Source organism: Anomaloglossus baeobatrachus, chromosome 2 (genome assembly GCF_048569485.1).
Source record: "Anomaloglossus baeobatrachus isolate aAnoBae1 chromosome 2, aAnoBae1.hap1, whole genome shotgun sequence".
Lineage (NCBI taxonomy): Eukaryota > Metazoa > Chordata > Amphibia > Anura > Aromobatidae > Anomaloglossus > Anomaloglossus baeobatrachus.
The window spans coordinates 705388381-705405220 of record NC_134354.1 but is presented as its reverse complement, the minus strand read 5'-3'; the positions used below and the strand labels follow the sequence as shown (position 1 = coordinate 705405220).

The window sequence follows — 16840 nt, the reverse complement described above, 5'->3', positions numbered from 1 at the left end:
CAACCCTTCTCCGGTCCTCCTCGGTTCTGCCGAGCCGTCTTGCCGTCTCCTGCTGACTGAGACCACAGTCTGCCACCTAGCCAAGGTACCAGGGCTTCGACCCTGGCACCGTTCAACTTGAAATTCCTCTGCTGGAGCTACACCTAGCTCCAGCCCACACTCCTCTCCGCTCAAACTCCCAACTTCAACTAAAGCTAAACTTGACTGCTTGTTTTGCCGCCCTGGGCTGCCTAGACCCCTAGGTGGGCGTTTCCTAACCGCCTGGTCCCACCCACTGGTGTGTCTGTCTTGCCCTAAGCGGGGGTGACTAGGGTTTCACGTCGGCTGTGTGTTACCTAGGTGAGGGAAGGTGTTGTGTGGGGGCCTATGTGTGACTACCTGGGCGTCACAGTTGGTCCGCTTTAAAGGTTTATGGATGTATCCATGTAAGTTTAATGAATAAAAATGTGGTATTTTCTACTCAGTAGATCAAATAAGGAAGCCGTGGATAAAAGTCACTTGGGCATCAGGGTGGCACCTGGATCCTGACTATGTGCACATACCTTCTGAATTTTAATCCACTATTATATAGCTGTTATTTCCCCATAGCATTCGTTCATTTTCTGAAATGAAGCAACAGAAAAATTCTAAATAGAGATTAGAGTATGATTTTTAACTCCATTATTTCCTCTATGAGTTCTTTTTGGAACCATTGTTCACAAAAAATGTCACTTGGATTATGACCCTGAGCATGTTTTAAGACTCCTACTAATTTAATGTTATTGTTTATTTCTTTGGAGACTGTTGTCTAAGTCAGAGGTCCCCAACTCCAGTCCTCAAGGCCCACCAACAGTGCAGGTTTTTGGGATTTCCTTAGTATTGCACAGGTGTTAATGTAATTACAGTATTCGTGACATACTTTTGGTTTTTTTTTTCTTTTTCTTTTTTTTATTTAAGGTATTTGGTCTTCTATTTCTTTTACCTTCTTTCACTGCTCCTATCTTTCCATCAACTTTTTTCAGCATCTTGTTTTAGCACAAGCATATCCTTCTTAAGGCTATGTTCACACTTGATTTTTTTTTTTTTTAAGCAGACGCTTCCTATTCATTGGAAAATCTACTTTACTGTTCATATGAGGAGCTTTTTCTTTTTTGGGGGGGGGGGGAAGTCACAAAAATACAAGAATGCTTCAGAAAAAAACTCTTCCAAAACTCTTCTTCGGCTACGTGCACTCTGCATCGCTAAGCCCGCTTTCACACTGCGTTCCTCTCCCCATTCAGTGGTCCCACTGTGCCTTCTGTCCGAACCCCCTACAAGATGGGATTCAGACGTATGCACTGACTGGGCCACTGACTATAATGGTAAAGACGGAGTCTCCATGTGCTCTGTCATACACCATTTTTGGGGGTATACGTTTTGTGGAGGTGGATACCCAGACGTAGTAGACTGCGTCTGGGTGTCCGCCTCCAGAAAGCATATACCCAAATGGTGCACGACTGAGCACATAGTGACTCCGTCTGTACCATTAGTCAGTGGTCCCAACCTATACTTTATAAGTATAGAGAACGGTGGGACTCATCTTTTTTTCATAATAATAGTAGAAGTCTCCCAAATAATGAATAGGAAACTTCTTTCAGCTGCTTTCTGACCTTCGAAGCCTGAAGTCGTTAAAGTAACAAAACACAGACCAAAGTAAACGAGGTATACTGAACTATCTATACCAGATCGTTCAGTGCGCATAGACTGCCATAGTTCTTGTCGTTGCATCGTCCTGTGTAAAAGATGATGATCCACCATACTATGCCGCATAAAAGATAATTTCACCCGAGGTGTTTGGCAACATTTCTACCCTGAAATGCAGGATTTTAAGAACCCTCATTCACAAAGGTTTGAGTATAAATTCAACTTTACTTCACTTTCCTCATTAGGAACATGTTCATGCTTGGCTGGGCCGATGTGCATAAGTATCCACGTCTCAACATTCTGGTACAAGCCACTGGTTTTGTTTTTATTATTTACTTTTAAAGCGAGATGTAACTGGACACCAAAAATGATGCAGGATCCATTTTGTCTCCTTCGATCCTATCTTTAAAAGCCCCTTCACACGTCCGTGAAAATCACGCACGTTTTTCACGGACGTGTCAAAGGTGCGTTTTCCCCTCCGTGAGCCGTATTTATGGCACACGTGTGTTCTCCGTGTGTTATCAGTGATAACACACGGAGAAGGGGAACTTTCTGCTCACCGGTCTCTGGCATTGCTGTCCGTGGTGCTGATCTTCGGTCTCCGGCCCTGCTGACTACCCGCTGCTGCTGCTTCCGGTGGCAGTGGAGTGAATATGCAATAATCATAATGAGCAGGGGTCGAAAGCAAGTCACAGCAGCGGCAGAGACAGCAGCGCTGGAGAAGGGGAGTATAGATTTTTTTTTTTTTGTTTACACACACGTGTGTTTTTTTTTTTTTTCGCTGCGTGTCACATGGATCACATCCATGCGGGCCGTGTGACACCCATGATGCCGGAGAAAAACTGACATGTTTACGTGTGGAGTTTACGGGCACACGTATGCTCCACACGTACAAACAGTCCATAGCATAACACGCACGTGTGCGCAGACCCATTGATTTTAATGGGTCAACGTGTGCCCGTGTCTCCGCCACGTGAGGAAACGGACCAAACACGTACCGGAGACATGGACGTGTGAAGGGGGCCTAAAAAGGACTTGTCCACAGCTCAAAAGTGGTCGGTGTTTGCTCTTATTTTTAATCTGCTGCTCCTGCGTATTCAGTTTTTTATAGTTTTGTTTTTTTTTAATTCCTCATATGGGTCTTAAGATATGGGCCTTTTTATTTATTTTTAATATTCGGTATAAAGGGGCATGACTTATAGGACATTAAGGGGGTATTCCCATCGCACAGATCCTATCCCAATATGTGGTATATGTAATAATAATATTAGCTAATACCTCCACTTAGAAATGTAGTATTAGTTATGTCTGTGCAGGGCATTACAGCTTGGGTATCTGTGGTTACGTCCACGCATAGTCACAGTTAGTTGTTTGTGGTTGTAACTATGGATACCTAAGCTGCAATGTGCTGCACATGAGGTAAGAGACATGGCTATATCAGTAGAACTATACTACATTTCTAATTGGAGGTATTTGCTAATATTATCATTAAACCTACTACATAGTGGGATAGGATCTTACAGATGGCAATAACCCTTTAATGCAGAGCAGCCTAAAGACACATCCAGAGAATCCCGCGGGCCACACCCCCTTGTAAAGAACATTAAAAAATGAAATACTGAATATATAAAAGTTAGCCTTAAATAAAAACTCCAATATCTCTGCAACTATTTGGCTAATTTAGAAAAAGAAAAAAAAATCTACCAGGAGAGCAGCGGGAATACATTTAGAGTAAAAACTGCCCAGTTTTGATCTGGTGACAAATCTCCTATAGATGTGAAAGTTTTATAGTTGTGAAAATTAACTTTCTAATAACTTTTATCTTTAAAGGGAACCTGTCATGTAAAAAAATGCTCTTAGGCCCTGTGCACACACTGCTTTTTTTTGCTGCGGTTTTGCTGCTTTTTGGTGAAATTTTGGGTGCAGTTTGTGGTCCTAAACTGCATGTATTTCGTGGTCTTGGTCTGCCACAGGCAGCACAATATTCACGCCAATCAGGATTTTGTTCTCCGCACACACAAGTCCATCCTCCTGGTCCCGTTACTAGGGCTGACTCCCAGAGAGTGTAATCCAGTGGATCCCCTCTCATTCCCAGTCCAACAACTCTCTATATATCTTCTATTGCAACTTTACCTTCATATCACACAATGTTACTAGGCAAAGACAATGTTCACAAATCATATGCAAATCATATGCAGCTCAAACCATACCTCTAAACATCAGAGATGTAAAACAACTGTTAACAATATATACTAGACTAGATCTTCTGTTTTTGCCCATCTAGAAACAAATGACATACTTCTAACTCAGTTAATACACGGCATTCCAATTCTATGAGCATTCCAATTCTATGAGCTCTGTTCAGCGAGTGCGGGTTATAAGGTCACAACGCTGCAGTCTCTATTCTCCCCCCTCATTTTTCACTGTAAGTCTCTGACTATACAGGGGAAAGTGACAGAATATTATTCACCTAAAAACAAAAAAACAACTTCAATATAATATATCAGATTGAAAAGGTAAGAAGCAGTAGCCAAGTATTATATTATTAGTTAGTGGGTTAGTATTGTGAAATAGATAAAGAAAGAAGACAGAAGAAGAAAAGGAAAGACCTTTAGCAGCATAATTTACAAAATGTACAACTTTGTTTTCAGCATATAGGACAAGACAAACAAACAATAAACATAAAGGCTACCTGAGGATTCGCGAGTTTCCTGTTTATATCCCCCGGAGACTGACTCGTGCTCTCTACCCCCTCTTGAAGAGAAAATACGTTGAGATCAAAAAGATCAACTTACCTAGGTTTAGTATTTTCTGTTCAAGAAGCGAGGAAGAACGCTGTGTTCAGTCTTAGACGGATGGAAAGGGGAAAGTCTGTCTGGGTCCCAGTCATGGGGCTCGCTGAGGGCCTCCAACTGTTAAAGCCGGGCTTTTGTTTCCTCTCAGGTAGCAGGGACGGACCGGCCGGTTGTGAGAGCAAGCTTAAAACACCATAAAGACAGGAGATTATAGTGAGTCAAATAGCTCTGCTGCTTTATTGGATCTGAAGGTTTCTTTTATACTTTTCAAGCTGATTACACAATATTACACAATATGAGACATGTGATATAGTTACATAACTTCAGATTTTACCAAATATAGTCATTTGGAATATAAGCATGATATCATCACATAAGGAAAGGATTAGTGATTCAATGCCAAAGAGATATGTAATCAAAAGCGTTTCAAGAGATGTGATTAAAACTATAAAAACTGATTAAAACTATAAAAACTGATTAAAACTATAAAAACAAGTTCCAGTCACTATAAAAACAAGTTCCAGGTCAAGATGACCGTATAAACAAAAAGAATAGCAGATGTGGAATAGAACATCAATTACTCATTCCTTCCAAGCTTGCATAATGGATTGCGTAACGATTTCATAACTAATCAAATACCCATATGTGGGAGAATATAATGAACTTCATATGTTATAATGAACTCTATACTGAACTTCGATCTATACCAAAAAGATACAAAATTGCTTCTCTAACAACCTTCCCCAGCAAAGTCTATGAGAAATCCGAAAGGCTGCGTGCACGTTTTTTCTGCTTTGCCTACAGTTTTGGGTGCAGAAAAAAGAAGACACTACTTTTCTGCGTTTTTCCATTGAATATAGTGAAAAAACACATGGGCAAAAATGCACCAAAACGCGGCAAAGACGCATACATTTTTTTTGAGTTTTTTCAGCCAGAGGTGCAGTTTTTGGCCAAAGGGTGCGTTTTTAGCTGAAGAAATAACTTCTGAGTGCGTACATACCTTTTAACCTTGCATCAGTACTGAGCCGTCTGTCAGTCAATGCTGAGGGCGTGGTTATAGCTGCCGCTCACTATGTACTGAGCGTTGACTGAAGCCATCCTAAGACTTGAAAGCCCAAGCTACCCTGAAGGCATGGTCTTTTATGCCAATACATGTCCTCGCTTAATTGTGAAGTGCTATATAATATGTTGGCGCTATATAAATAAAATGTATTATTATTTTTATTGTTTTTTACATTTTCTTTCCCAGAACTATGGCATTCTCAAGACAAACCAGAGATCACTGCCAAGAAAACCAAGATTTGCTTTTGATAACCGAGGTTATGACGGCAGCCTAAATGACCTCACCGACCCACACCTTGAAGTTAGTTCGGTTGTGGTTGAGATTCTAGGTATGACCTGCCAGTCATGTGTCCAGTCCATTGAAGGAAGGATCTCAAAGATACCAAGTGTGGTCAGCATAAAGGTCTACCTTGATAAAGCCAATGCTACTGTATGTTACATACCTTCTGAAATAACCCCACAGAAGATTTGTGAGGAAATTGAAGATATGGGATTTGACACCCACCTAGATGAATGCAAAGAACTGAAAGGTGTCCATTATGAAGAGAAAGTAGCAAAAATCAGAGTAGAAGGTATGACCTGCCAGTCATGTGTCAACACTATTGAGGGGAAAATTGGAAAAATTCAAGGAGTAGAAAAAATAAAGGTTTCTCTTGGAAACCAAGAAGCCGTGATTGTTTATTGCCCGCACTACATCCAACCAGAAGACCTCCGAAAGCAGATTGATGATATGGGGTTTGTGGCTCATGTCAAAAGCAAACCAGATGCGTTAAAACTAGGAACAATTAACATTGAACGTCTACAAAGTGTTTCTACACACCCCAAGCTCGGGAACACCAATGGACCTAAAGGCAATACCATAGCAAGAACTGTTAGTATAGAAGGAATGCATTGTAACTCGTGTGTGCACAACATAGAGGGCTCCATTTCTGAGCTCCCTGGTGTTCAGAACATTAAAGTCTCTCTGGAGAACAAAAATGCTGTAATATCTCTTATTGAGGATGTTACTGGTCTACTGACAATAAAAAAAGCAATTGAAGCACTTCCACCAGGACATTTTAAGGTTACTCTTCCAGTAGATGAGGAACGGAGTCCTGCATTACGATCAAAATCAACCCTTCAGACATCTACTAGACAAAGCCAAAGGACCACCACAAGGACCGCTTCAATCAGGATAGGAGGAATGACTTGTGGATCTTGTGTATCAACGATTGAAAGCACGATCTCTCAAAGAAATGGCGTCCAGTCCATATCGGTGTCATTACCTGAAGGGATGGGAACAATTCTATATACTCCCAGAGAAACAAACTCTGAAGAATTAAGAGCAGCCATAGAAGACATGGGCTTTGACGCTACTCTTATTTCTGGTATGTACCATTTTTTTGCATCACCTTATTAAACTAGTCTAAAATCATATAACCATATCATACAATCAAACCAAACTAAGATTATTCCTCAATTAATTGTAAATGAGACATTTTTGTAGCACTTAAGTGCCCGGAAATTTTATTAGGTACATTTCAGATATAATTAGTTCAATTATTCCAAAATTACAAATTTTTATTAAAATAAGGGTAAACATACCACCAACATGCATATATGCATGTTGGTGGTATGTGTACCCTTAGTCTAATAAAAATGTCTAATTTTGGAATAATTGAACTAATTACTGCTTGATAATATTCCTGGGACTTGGAGCCCAATTATTATACTGGTACATTTCAGATATATTTTTTTTTTAACATATTATTGGTTATGTCACTACATTATTATTATTATTATTATTATTATTATTCACATTTTTTTATAACAAATTAAGTTATTAATTTTTTTTTTCCTTTTATTACAGCTAAAATCTAATTTTACATTACAGATTTTTTTTCCAAGAAAACTTTCAATTTCTATAATCTGAAAAGTGTAGCACTTTCTAGATACTCAAGGTACTCAAAATTGCCATTGGCTGGGAGAGTGTTCATACTTTTTGGCTTACTAATTACCAACAAAGAGCTCCTCTATGATTCTTCAGACACCAGTAGTGTGCCAGTATATAAAATACAATAGTGCAGGTCTCATATCCACTGTACAAGAAGAGCTACCACATAAGAAGTCAAAAGAAAATCTCGTCCAGTTTTCGTCTACATTATGCAATAAGGTTCCTTTACATTATGAAGTTGAATCTTCGCATTTTCAGTAAAAAAAACAACATGTTTTTCCAAAGTATCGTGTTTTAAAGGGTTGGTTCACTACTCTGCAATAGTGGCCACATCTCTGTAAAACTGATAGGGAACGCTTTTTCTAAATACCTTTGTTCAGCCAATTCTGCCTGTGAGTGGCGCTATTGTAGTCTGCTCAACCCCATGAAGTGACCCCCGGTCTCCGTGACCTTTGAGATCCGGTGATGTCATGTCAACTTCCAGTTGACCCGACTTCACTGAGCGTGGACCCCAGTCTTCCTGAGTGACTGGGCTGTGGGCAGCCTTTTGCCGCTCGTCACAGCCCAGCGTGTCTCCTGCTCGCGGCACTCTGCAGTGAAGGAGGGATCGCGCAACATACTAGGCTGTGATGAGTGGTGAAAGTCCGCCCACAGCCCAGTCACTTAGGAAGACTGGGGTCGGGCTCCGTGATGTCAAGTCAACAGGAAGTTGATGTGACCTCACCGGATTGTAGAGGTCACGGAGCCCCAGGGGTCACTTCATGTGGATGAGTGGACCACAATAGCGCCGCTCAGAGGCAGAATTGGCTGAACAAAGGTATTTAGAAAAAGCCTTCCCTATCAGTTTTACAGGGATGTGGCCACAATTGCAGAGTAGTGAACCACCCCTTTAACGCTTGTGGCAATAAACCCATTCTTACCATTTATCTTGTGGATTTAATATTATTATACTATATTTCTCAGCCTAGCTTTCAGATATTTTGGAAAAATTAATGGTAGCTAATACACATTTTTGGGGCAAAAATAAACAATTACATTTCTGTCCCTGTAGATTTCCTATTGAATACAAGCAGTGACCACTTAAGCTCTAAAGTTCCTGATGTGAAGCAAAAGTTACCAGAGGCAACTAAGAAAGTAAATCTCCATCAAGATTACATTGTGGATGTCCTCCCTAAAAAGCCTCACCCAGACATCCAACTGATGGAAAGCGGTGCAACCCAGAAATGTGTCTTACAAGTCTCAGGGATGACGTGTGCTTCATGTGTCTCCAACATCGAGAGGAACCTGAAGAAGAAAGCTGGTATCTACTTGTGTTACAACTTTGTATGATAGTTTGCTCATCAGGGCCTCCAACATTTCCTCTAAAGTCTTAATTTTATTATCACACAATGACGGTGAAAAGACTATAGATAAGAGAACCATGTACATATCCAACATGTGAACATTTCCAAAAATTTCCTCTGTCACTCCAGCTCTGTTTCATGGCCAGTGCTGCCTTCCCCTGCTTGACTGACAGCCTCTATGCTGTGTCACTTTAGGCAAAAGAACTGTCAGTCAAGCAGGAGGAGGCAGCGATAGGCTGTAAAATCATGACAACCAATTCCCTTTAAAGAGGTTATCCCAAAATTCAAGCTCTATTTTTTTTCCCCAAACTTACCTTCAGATTCTTAGTAGCTGTCATTTTCTTGTCTCCTGGTCACATGTTCTTGGAGTGAGGGAAGTGATTGCTGCTAATTGCTTTTGGGAACTTAAATTACCCCAGAGCACCTTGCTTCTCCTCCAGGGTCACTGCAGTCACTATACAGATTTATGTTGTATTATTTTTTTTTTTTTTTTTTAAGCAAAAAATGACTAAGTGTGTGAGAGTGGATGATGCTTCTGCTTTTCCTTGGCTGAGCCGATCTAACAACATATGGAAAGCCACATTTTGGAGACCACTGTCTTAGGCCTCCTTCACACGTCCGTGTCTCCGGTACGTGTTTGGTCCGTTTCCTCACGTGTCGAAGACACGGGCACATGTAGACCCATTAAAATCAAAGGGTCTGCGCTCACGTGCGTGTTTTGCCATGGACCGTGTGTCAGTGTGGAGCATAAGTGTGTCTGTGTGCTCCACACGTAGACATGTCCGTTTTTCTCCAGCATCACGGGTGTCACACGGGCTGCACGGATGTAATCCGTGTGACATGCATGGGAGAAAACACATGTGTCTGTGAATTAAAAGGAACTTCTATACTCCCCTTCTCCAGTACTGATGTCTCTGCCGCTGCTATCACTTGCTTCCGACCCCGCTCATTATGCTCATTGCATATTCACTCCACTGCGGGCCGGAAGCAGCAACAGCCGAGAGTCAGCAGGAACAGAGATGCAGATCAGCACCATGGACAGCAACGCTCCTGTTCTCCGTGTGTTATCATGGATAACATAAACACGGAACACGGAGGGCAATACGCACCTTTGACACGTCGGTGAAAAACGTGCGTGATTTTCACGGACGTGTGAGAGAGGCCTTAGAGAGTCTTTGACATTAACTTTTCATTTAAATGACCGTTTTATTCTCATTCTGTGGGTGATCAGGTGGATAAACATCTTACTTTATAGCCAGCAGAGGATATCCTAACACAAAAGCATTGTCACAGTCATCGCTTGTTCAGTTTTGCGCTCTGGTTTGGGCTTGCTCTCATTCCAACTTAGACCATACACGTTAAACGTGTATATTTCTTTAGGCACACTAGGGGTTATAGTCAGTTTTCTGTTGCAGCAGACTCTTCAATGCAGCTCAGCTGTTCCTGCTGATGTCCACTTCGGCCTGGATAAAACCCTCTGCTTCCTGCAGGGGGTGCCGGTTATTTAGCCTCATTCGGGTACTTGGTTCGGAGGTGGACGGACACCTTCCTTTAGCTGCTGCACTTATCTGATGTTTGCTTTTGTGAAAGTAATCCCTGGTTTACCCTTTCCTTTTTCTGTTCTAGTTCATCCCTGTGGATTTCCCCAGCTGTTGGTTTTTGGGTGCCTGAGTGCTGTAGTTACCCTCTGTTTGTTATTTTTGTTGGTGGGGTTTGGGGAATCTCCATTCCGGTCTGTCCCCTTGGGTGGTGGGTGCTGAGGGGACATTGGCATCAAAGTTAGGACCGGACATAGGGAGAGGCTGGGGCCTCAGACCTCGCAACCTTCAAGCGTACCTCTGGGTTTGAGGGTAAGTCTAGGCCCCCCCCATAGCTTGAGGGTAAGGGCAGGGGGCCCCCATCTAGTCACTGCTCCCTTACGGTCACACGAGTTGTGAGAAGAATCCAGATTGATATTTATGTATGTAAATCGTAGAATTTATTCATTAGGTTTCCCTCTACAGGTATTATTTCTGTGCTTGTTGCACTGATGGCTGGAAAAGCAGAGGTCAAATACATAGCAGACCAGATTGAACCATCTGAAATTGCTCAACTTATTGAAAATCTGGGCTTCGGAGCTGTTCTTTTGGAAGATTGCACGGGGTCCCAAGGCAGTATCGAGCTGGTTGTGAGTATATTATTAAAGTCTAGTCTTCTAACCACAACATGGTAGGGTTGGTATAGACCTTGAAGACTGAAGCTATACTAAACCTAGCCATCACCACTTCATCTGCAAATGATCTAGTGTCCTAATGTTTTACAATATTAGGTAGCTGTTTGACAAAGTGACTTTTTTGAAAATCTGAAATTAGGGTCATTATTATCCACATTGTTAGATCTTTGGACACCCTCAGTTTAACATGTGGAGACATAAACTGGTGGTCAACTAACTTTTCCCTGCCAACCACCTACTTGAACGAGTAGACCAAGGCTTCTCTAGAGACATCCGGATGGATGCATCACAAAACATTTCCAACTTCAATATGCCCAAGGGCATTTCCATGTAATCATTTTCATGGTTTTCTGCATTTATACCTTTTATATCTTTGCTGTCTACAGATTACAGGGATGACGTGTGCTTCATGTGTTCACAATATTGAGTCACGACTGATGAGAATGCCCGGCATTATACAAGCCTCGGTGGCTCTTGCCACCTGCAAAGCTCAGGTCAAGTTTGATCCTGAAATTGTTGGTCCTCGAGACATCATACAAGTCATTGAGGTAAAGCACGTGAAATTAACTGTGGAATCATGGTACCATCATCTCATTTTAATCAGCATTTCTGTGTCTTTAAAAATAATAATCTCTGCCACTGATAGTAATTTAGAGCCTGTTTCATTGGTAATTCAAAAGTTTTCTGGTATGTCGCAGGTGATGATATATCTTCTGTCCATGCAAGAATATGGGTTTTCTTTGTATAATTTTTACATATTGAACACCTGACCTGGGGATAAAGGATCTGTACTTGGTATTTTCTATAAAATTGGCTAATATGATCAAAGAACAGACAAATGGGGAGCGAATGTTGGCCACTTGACTTGTGTTACAGTAAAACTCCTTTCATTTCATTCATAGGGGATTGGATTTCAAGCCTCTTTATCGAAAAGAGATCCATCAGTTCACAACCTGGACCATAAAGAAGAAATAAGACAGTACGTACGGAATATCTGTGTAATGACCACGTATTGTTAGATAGACAAATTCTGACCAATACAACTACAACACGTTGCAAAATATAAGACTCCACCTGTATGCTAAAAATGCAAGGCCATCGTGTAATAACTTCATTTTATCCCAGTGTATATACGATCATCCATAGTAGTAGTAGTTGGGTTTATGGGGTAGAAATCTTTTTAAAGCACATAATCACTATTATAGTTGTATTACTTTGGTACTAATTGTTTATAAGTGGTATTTTTTTTTTAAAGGGACTCTGTGACCAAATTTTCACTGTTTAATCTGACAACACCATGAGATAACTAATACAAAGGACCGGCACTCCAAATCTTCTGGAATATTTTTATACATTATTCCATCACATCATACAGGCGTAAAATAACGCGTTTTGGCTAATAGTGAGCCTTTTTCACATCTATCTATAAAAGGCTCACTATTAGCCGAAACACGTTATTTTACGCCTGTATGATGTGATGGAATAAAGTATAAAAATATTCCAGAAGATTTGGAGTGCTGGTCCTTTGTATTAGTTATACTGTGGATGCCTTCCTTGGACACGTGCACCTTGGATTGTGTGCCGCCTGGAACTTTTGTTTCAACACCATGAGATAGGGACAGAGACCCTGATTCCAGTGATGTATCACTTGGTTTACTGAGTGCAGCAGTTGTGATAGAATCATGGTTTTCTATGCTGCAGATCTAGAAGAGCTCAGAATGCTGAGCTCTGTGTAACCACGCCCACACCACTGATTGGCTGCTTTCTGTGTACACTGTACTTTGACAGAAACCGGGGTAGGGTTATTCAGATTAATCGACTTAGAGGCATGAGACATCCTATAGTGATCTGCTGATGATGAAACGCTGATTTAATTGAAGCAGCAAACAAAGCCGAACAAGTGACACATCACTGGAATCAGAGGCTCTGTCCCAACATCATACGGTTTTCTGAATACATAGCAAAAACTCGCTGACAGATTTCTTTTAAGGTCTTTGAAGCTCTACAATGAAAACCTATGTTCACATGAGACTGATCCCTGGCGAAATCTATCCATCATCAATATCATAAGACCAGACAAGTCTTTTGATGAAGGAATCGCTTCTTGTTGAGCATTAATTTGTTCTGTATTTTGAATCGCAGGTGGAGAAAGTCCTTCTTGTTCAGCCTGATATTTGGCATCCCCGTCATCAGCATCATGGTCTACATGTTAATCGCCAACCGCAATCACCATGGACAGTCAGCGCTGGACAACCTCATCATCCCGGGATTATCCATAATGAACCTCATTTTCTTTATACTTTGCACGTTAGTCCAGGTATGCACAGCGCTTGTTTCTGGGGTGTTTTGAAAAAGATGTCTCCCATAATCTGGCTGCATACTGAACGCTGATTGTCTATTTTATGCAACAACTCGAAAAGAGAATTTTCGAACACTAAGGGGCCCTTTGCACACTACGACATCGCAAGCCGATGCTGCGATGTCGGGCGCGATAGTCCCCGCCCCCGTCGCAGCTGCGATATCTTGTGATAGCTGCCGTAGCGAACATTATCGCTACGGCAGCTTCACACGCTCTTACCTGCCCTGCGACGTCGCTCTGGCCGGCGAACCGTCTCCTTCCTAAGGGGGTGGGTCGTGCAGCGTCACACGGCAGTCGGCCAATAGAAGCGGAGGGGCGGAGATGAGCGGGACGTAAACATCCCGCCCACCTCTTTCCTTCCGCATTGCAGACGGGACGCAGGTAGGAGATGTTCCTCGCTCCTGCAGCTTCATACACAGCGATGTGTGCTGCCGCAGGAACGAGGAACAATATCGTACCGTTGCTGCAGCCAAAATAATGAAAATGACCGACACTACACCTATCATACGATACCGACGCTTTTGCGCTCGGTCATCGTAGTTAAAACGATTTACACACTACGATGTCGAGAGCGACGCCGGATGTGCGTCACTTTTGATTTGACCCCACAGACATCGCACCTGCGATGTCATAGTGTGCAAAGGGCCCCTAAATGTGTATATATAACTATTACATTGTGTCTAGGAAAAAATAAAACTTCAAAACCATAAATTCTGGAAAAATAACTTTACAGCAATACAGTATATCACAAAAGTGAGTACACCCTTCACATTTTTTTGGAAATATTTTATTTTATCTTTTCATGGGACAACACTGAAGATCTGACACTGATACAATGTAGAGTAGTCAGTGTACAGCTTGTATAACAGTGTAAATTTGGTGCCTTCTAAATAACTGAACACAGCCATTAATGTCTAAACCATTGGCAGCAAACGTGTTTACACCACTGAGTGAAAATGGCCAAATTGTACCCAATGTGTCAATATTTTCAGCATTATTTTCAAGCACTGCCTTAACTCTCTTGGGCATGTAGGTCACTACAGCTTCACAGGAGCCGCTGGATCCTCTTCCATCCTCCATGACGACATCATGGATTTGGTGGATGTTATACACCTTGCTCTCCACCACCTTCTGTTTGAGGAGGACCTAAAGTTGCTCAGTAGGGTTTAGGTCTGGAGACGTTTGGCCAGTCCTGCGCCTTTACTGTCAGTTTCTTAAGCAAGGCAGTGGTCGTCTTTGAGGTTTTTGGGGTCGTTATCATGTTGGGATGCAAAGGGAGGGGATCAGGCCCTGCTTCACTATGTCACAGTACATGTTGGAAATCATGGTTCCCTCAATGAACTGTAGCTCCCCACATCTGGCAGCACTCATGCAGCCCCAAACCATGACATTCCAACCATCATGCTTGTTTGAAGGCAAGAAACACTTGTCTTTGTACTCCTCACCTGATTGTCTCCACACATGCATGACAATCTGAACCAAATAAGTTTATCTTGGTCTTATCAGACCACAGGACATGGTTCAAGTAATCCATGTCATTAGTCTGGTTGTCTTCTGCAAACTGTTTGCAGGCTTTCTTGTGCATCATCTTTAGAGGAAGCTGCCTTCTGGGATGACAGCCATACAGACCAATTGGATGCACTATGCGGCGTATGGTTTGAGCACTGACAGGCAGATCTCCCACCCCTCCCCTGTAACCTCTGCAGCAAACCTGATAGCACTCATATGTCTATTTTGAAAAGAAAACCTCTAGATATGACCCTGAGCCCGTGCATGCAACTTCTTTGGTTGACCAATGCAAAGCCTATCCTCAGTGGAACCTGTCTTGTTAAATTGCTATATGGTCTTGGCCACCGTGCTGCAGCTCAGTTTCACCTCACCCATTGCACTGACACAAATGTGACAAATTTTGATATTTTACGGTGTGCTGATTTGTTTTTCTGTACATTTCTTTTGCCACCTCCGTTTGAGGTTTTTAGAGGAACTATTAAAAGTTATTTTATGTTGAGTATATTTTGGGGAGCCTTAGCTATTTATGTACTCCAAAATCCTCAGTCAGTTAAATGAGTGTCTGCCTCTGCCGGGACTACAAAAAGCTCATCGACCGGGTGCGAGGTGTTGGTGTGTCGCCCTGGGCAAGCCAGGGGACAAAGGTCACACACCACCACACCCCACATCCCAGGTAGGCACACCTAAGCTGAACCAAAAATCCTTGTTGCCTTCCTCCAGAGGCTGATGATTCACACCAGGGGGTGGGCCAGGCGGTTGGCTCCGCCCACCAAGGAGATCACAGCTCTGGAGGCAGGAAGTACCAGGCAGTGTAGTCAGGGAGGAGGAAGTGGAAGGAGTGGAGGAGTAGCCCAGACAGGGCTAAAGTAAACAACGAAGTGAAAGTGAAGAAGTAAAGGAGTAAAGGAGGAAAGCAAGAGTGGTGACAGAGAGAGAGGAAAGCCTGAAGGTCCAGCTGAGTGCAGGGCAATTGAGCAAGGTCAGCAACGGCGGTGACTGTCTGGAGGGGGACAGTTCGGAAGTTCCTGGAAGGACCCCGTAGGCTGTGTGCCCGGTGGTCTGGAGCAGTGTTCCGAAGGACAGTCAGCACCAGGGCAGGGGCCTCTCGGACCCCGGCAAGGCTAGGAGTCGCCAAATTTGCCGAATCCGTCAGTGAAGGGGACGCAGATCCCCCAACAACCAAGTCCCGATTGAAGGCAACAGCCCAACCCGTACAACAGAGGCACCGCCACCGCCAGGGCACCAGTCTCTGAGGGCCAGCGCCTGCGGGCAAAGTGTAGTGCTCCTCCGGCCCAGCTTGAAGCCGGGGAGCGGGTTACCGGTGGGGACCCATCGCAACCAACAGTGCAAACAGGTGCAAGGAAGAGGGACATCACCGTCACTTACCGGGAAAGCGAAGGCAGCCGTCCGTGGGACCGTCCTACCAGCCGTTTGGTTTAGCGTAAAAACTGTGTCCACGTCTCAGGCTGAGTGAGTACCACAGTGCCGCAAGGCACAGCGCTGCCCCCGCGTCCCTGCGCCCACCAGGCCCTGCACCTCACAAGCCTTCACCGGGCCCCGGGATCACCAACCCCTACCCACGGAGGGGCAACACAACACCTAGCTGCTCCCCTTCACCATCCCCGGGATCCCCGTATTAAGCAGCGGTGGTGCTACAAATCACCACAACCGTGGGTGGCGTCACGGACATTATCCCAACACCCCAATCCCCCTTTCACTCACGGGCGAGGAGCGCCGCTCGAGAAACCCCCGGGATCCGGCCCACGGCTCGAGCCACCACTGAGCAGCCGGACCCGAGCAGAAGGGGCGAGCGCGGTGTGCTGACACCCTCCTCCCCGCCCGCGACAACTTGGCGTCACGAACAGGATCTTACCGCTCTGCCGTTTGGTAGAGGTGCGCCTTGTTACCACCGGAGGTATCCGGCAGGAAAATTTCAGAAGCCGCCATCTTTGGCGCGAAAAGTTC

At 43.4% G+C, this 16840-nt stretch overlaps 1 protein-coding gene across 1 annotated transcript in view; it reads left to right on the top strand.

Moving 5' to 3' along the window:
* Nucleotides 1-16840, top strand: part of ATP7B (ATPase copper transporting beta) — a 132814-nt gene that overhangs the window by 17383 nt on the left and 98591 nt on the right. The window contains 6 exon segments of the mRNA XM_075334581.1: nt 5707-6886; nt 8504-8752; nt 10799-10962; nt 11394-11555; nt 11910-11986; nt 13150-13324. Coding sequence (XP_075190696.1) covers nt 5707-6886; nt 8504-8752; nt 10799-10962; nt 11394-11555; nt 11910-11986; nt 13150-13324 — 2007 coding nt within the window.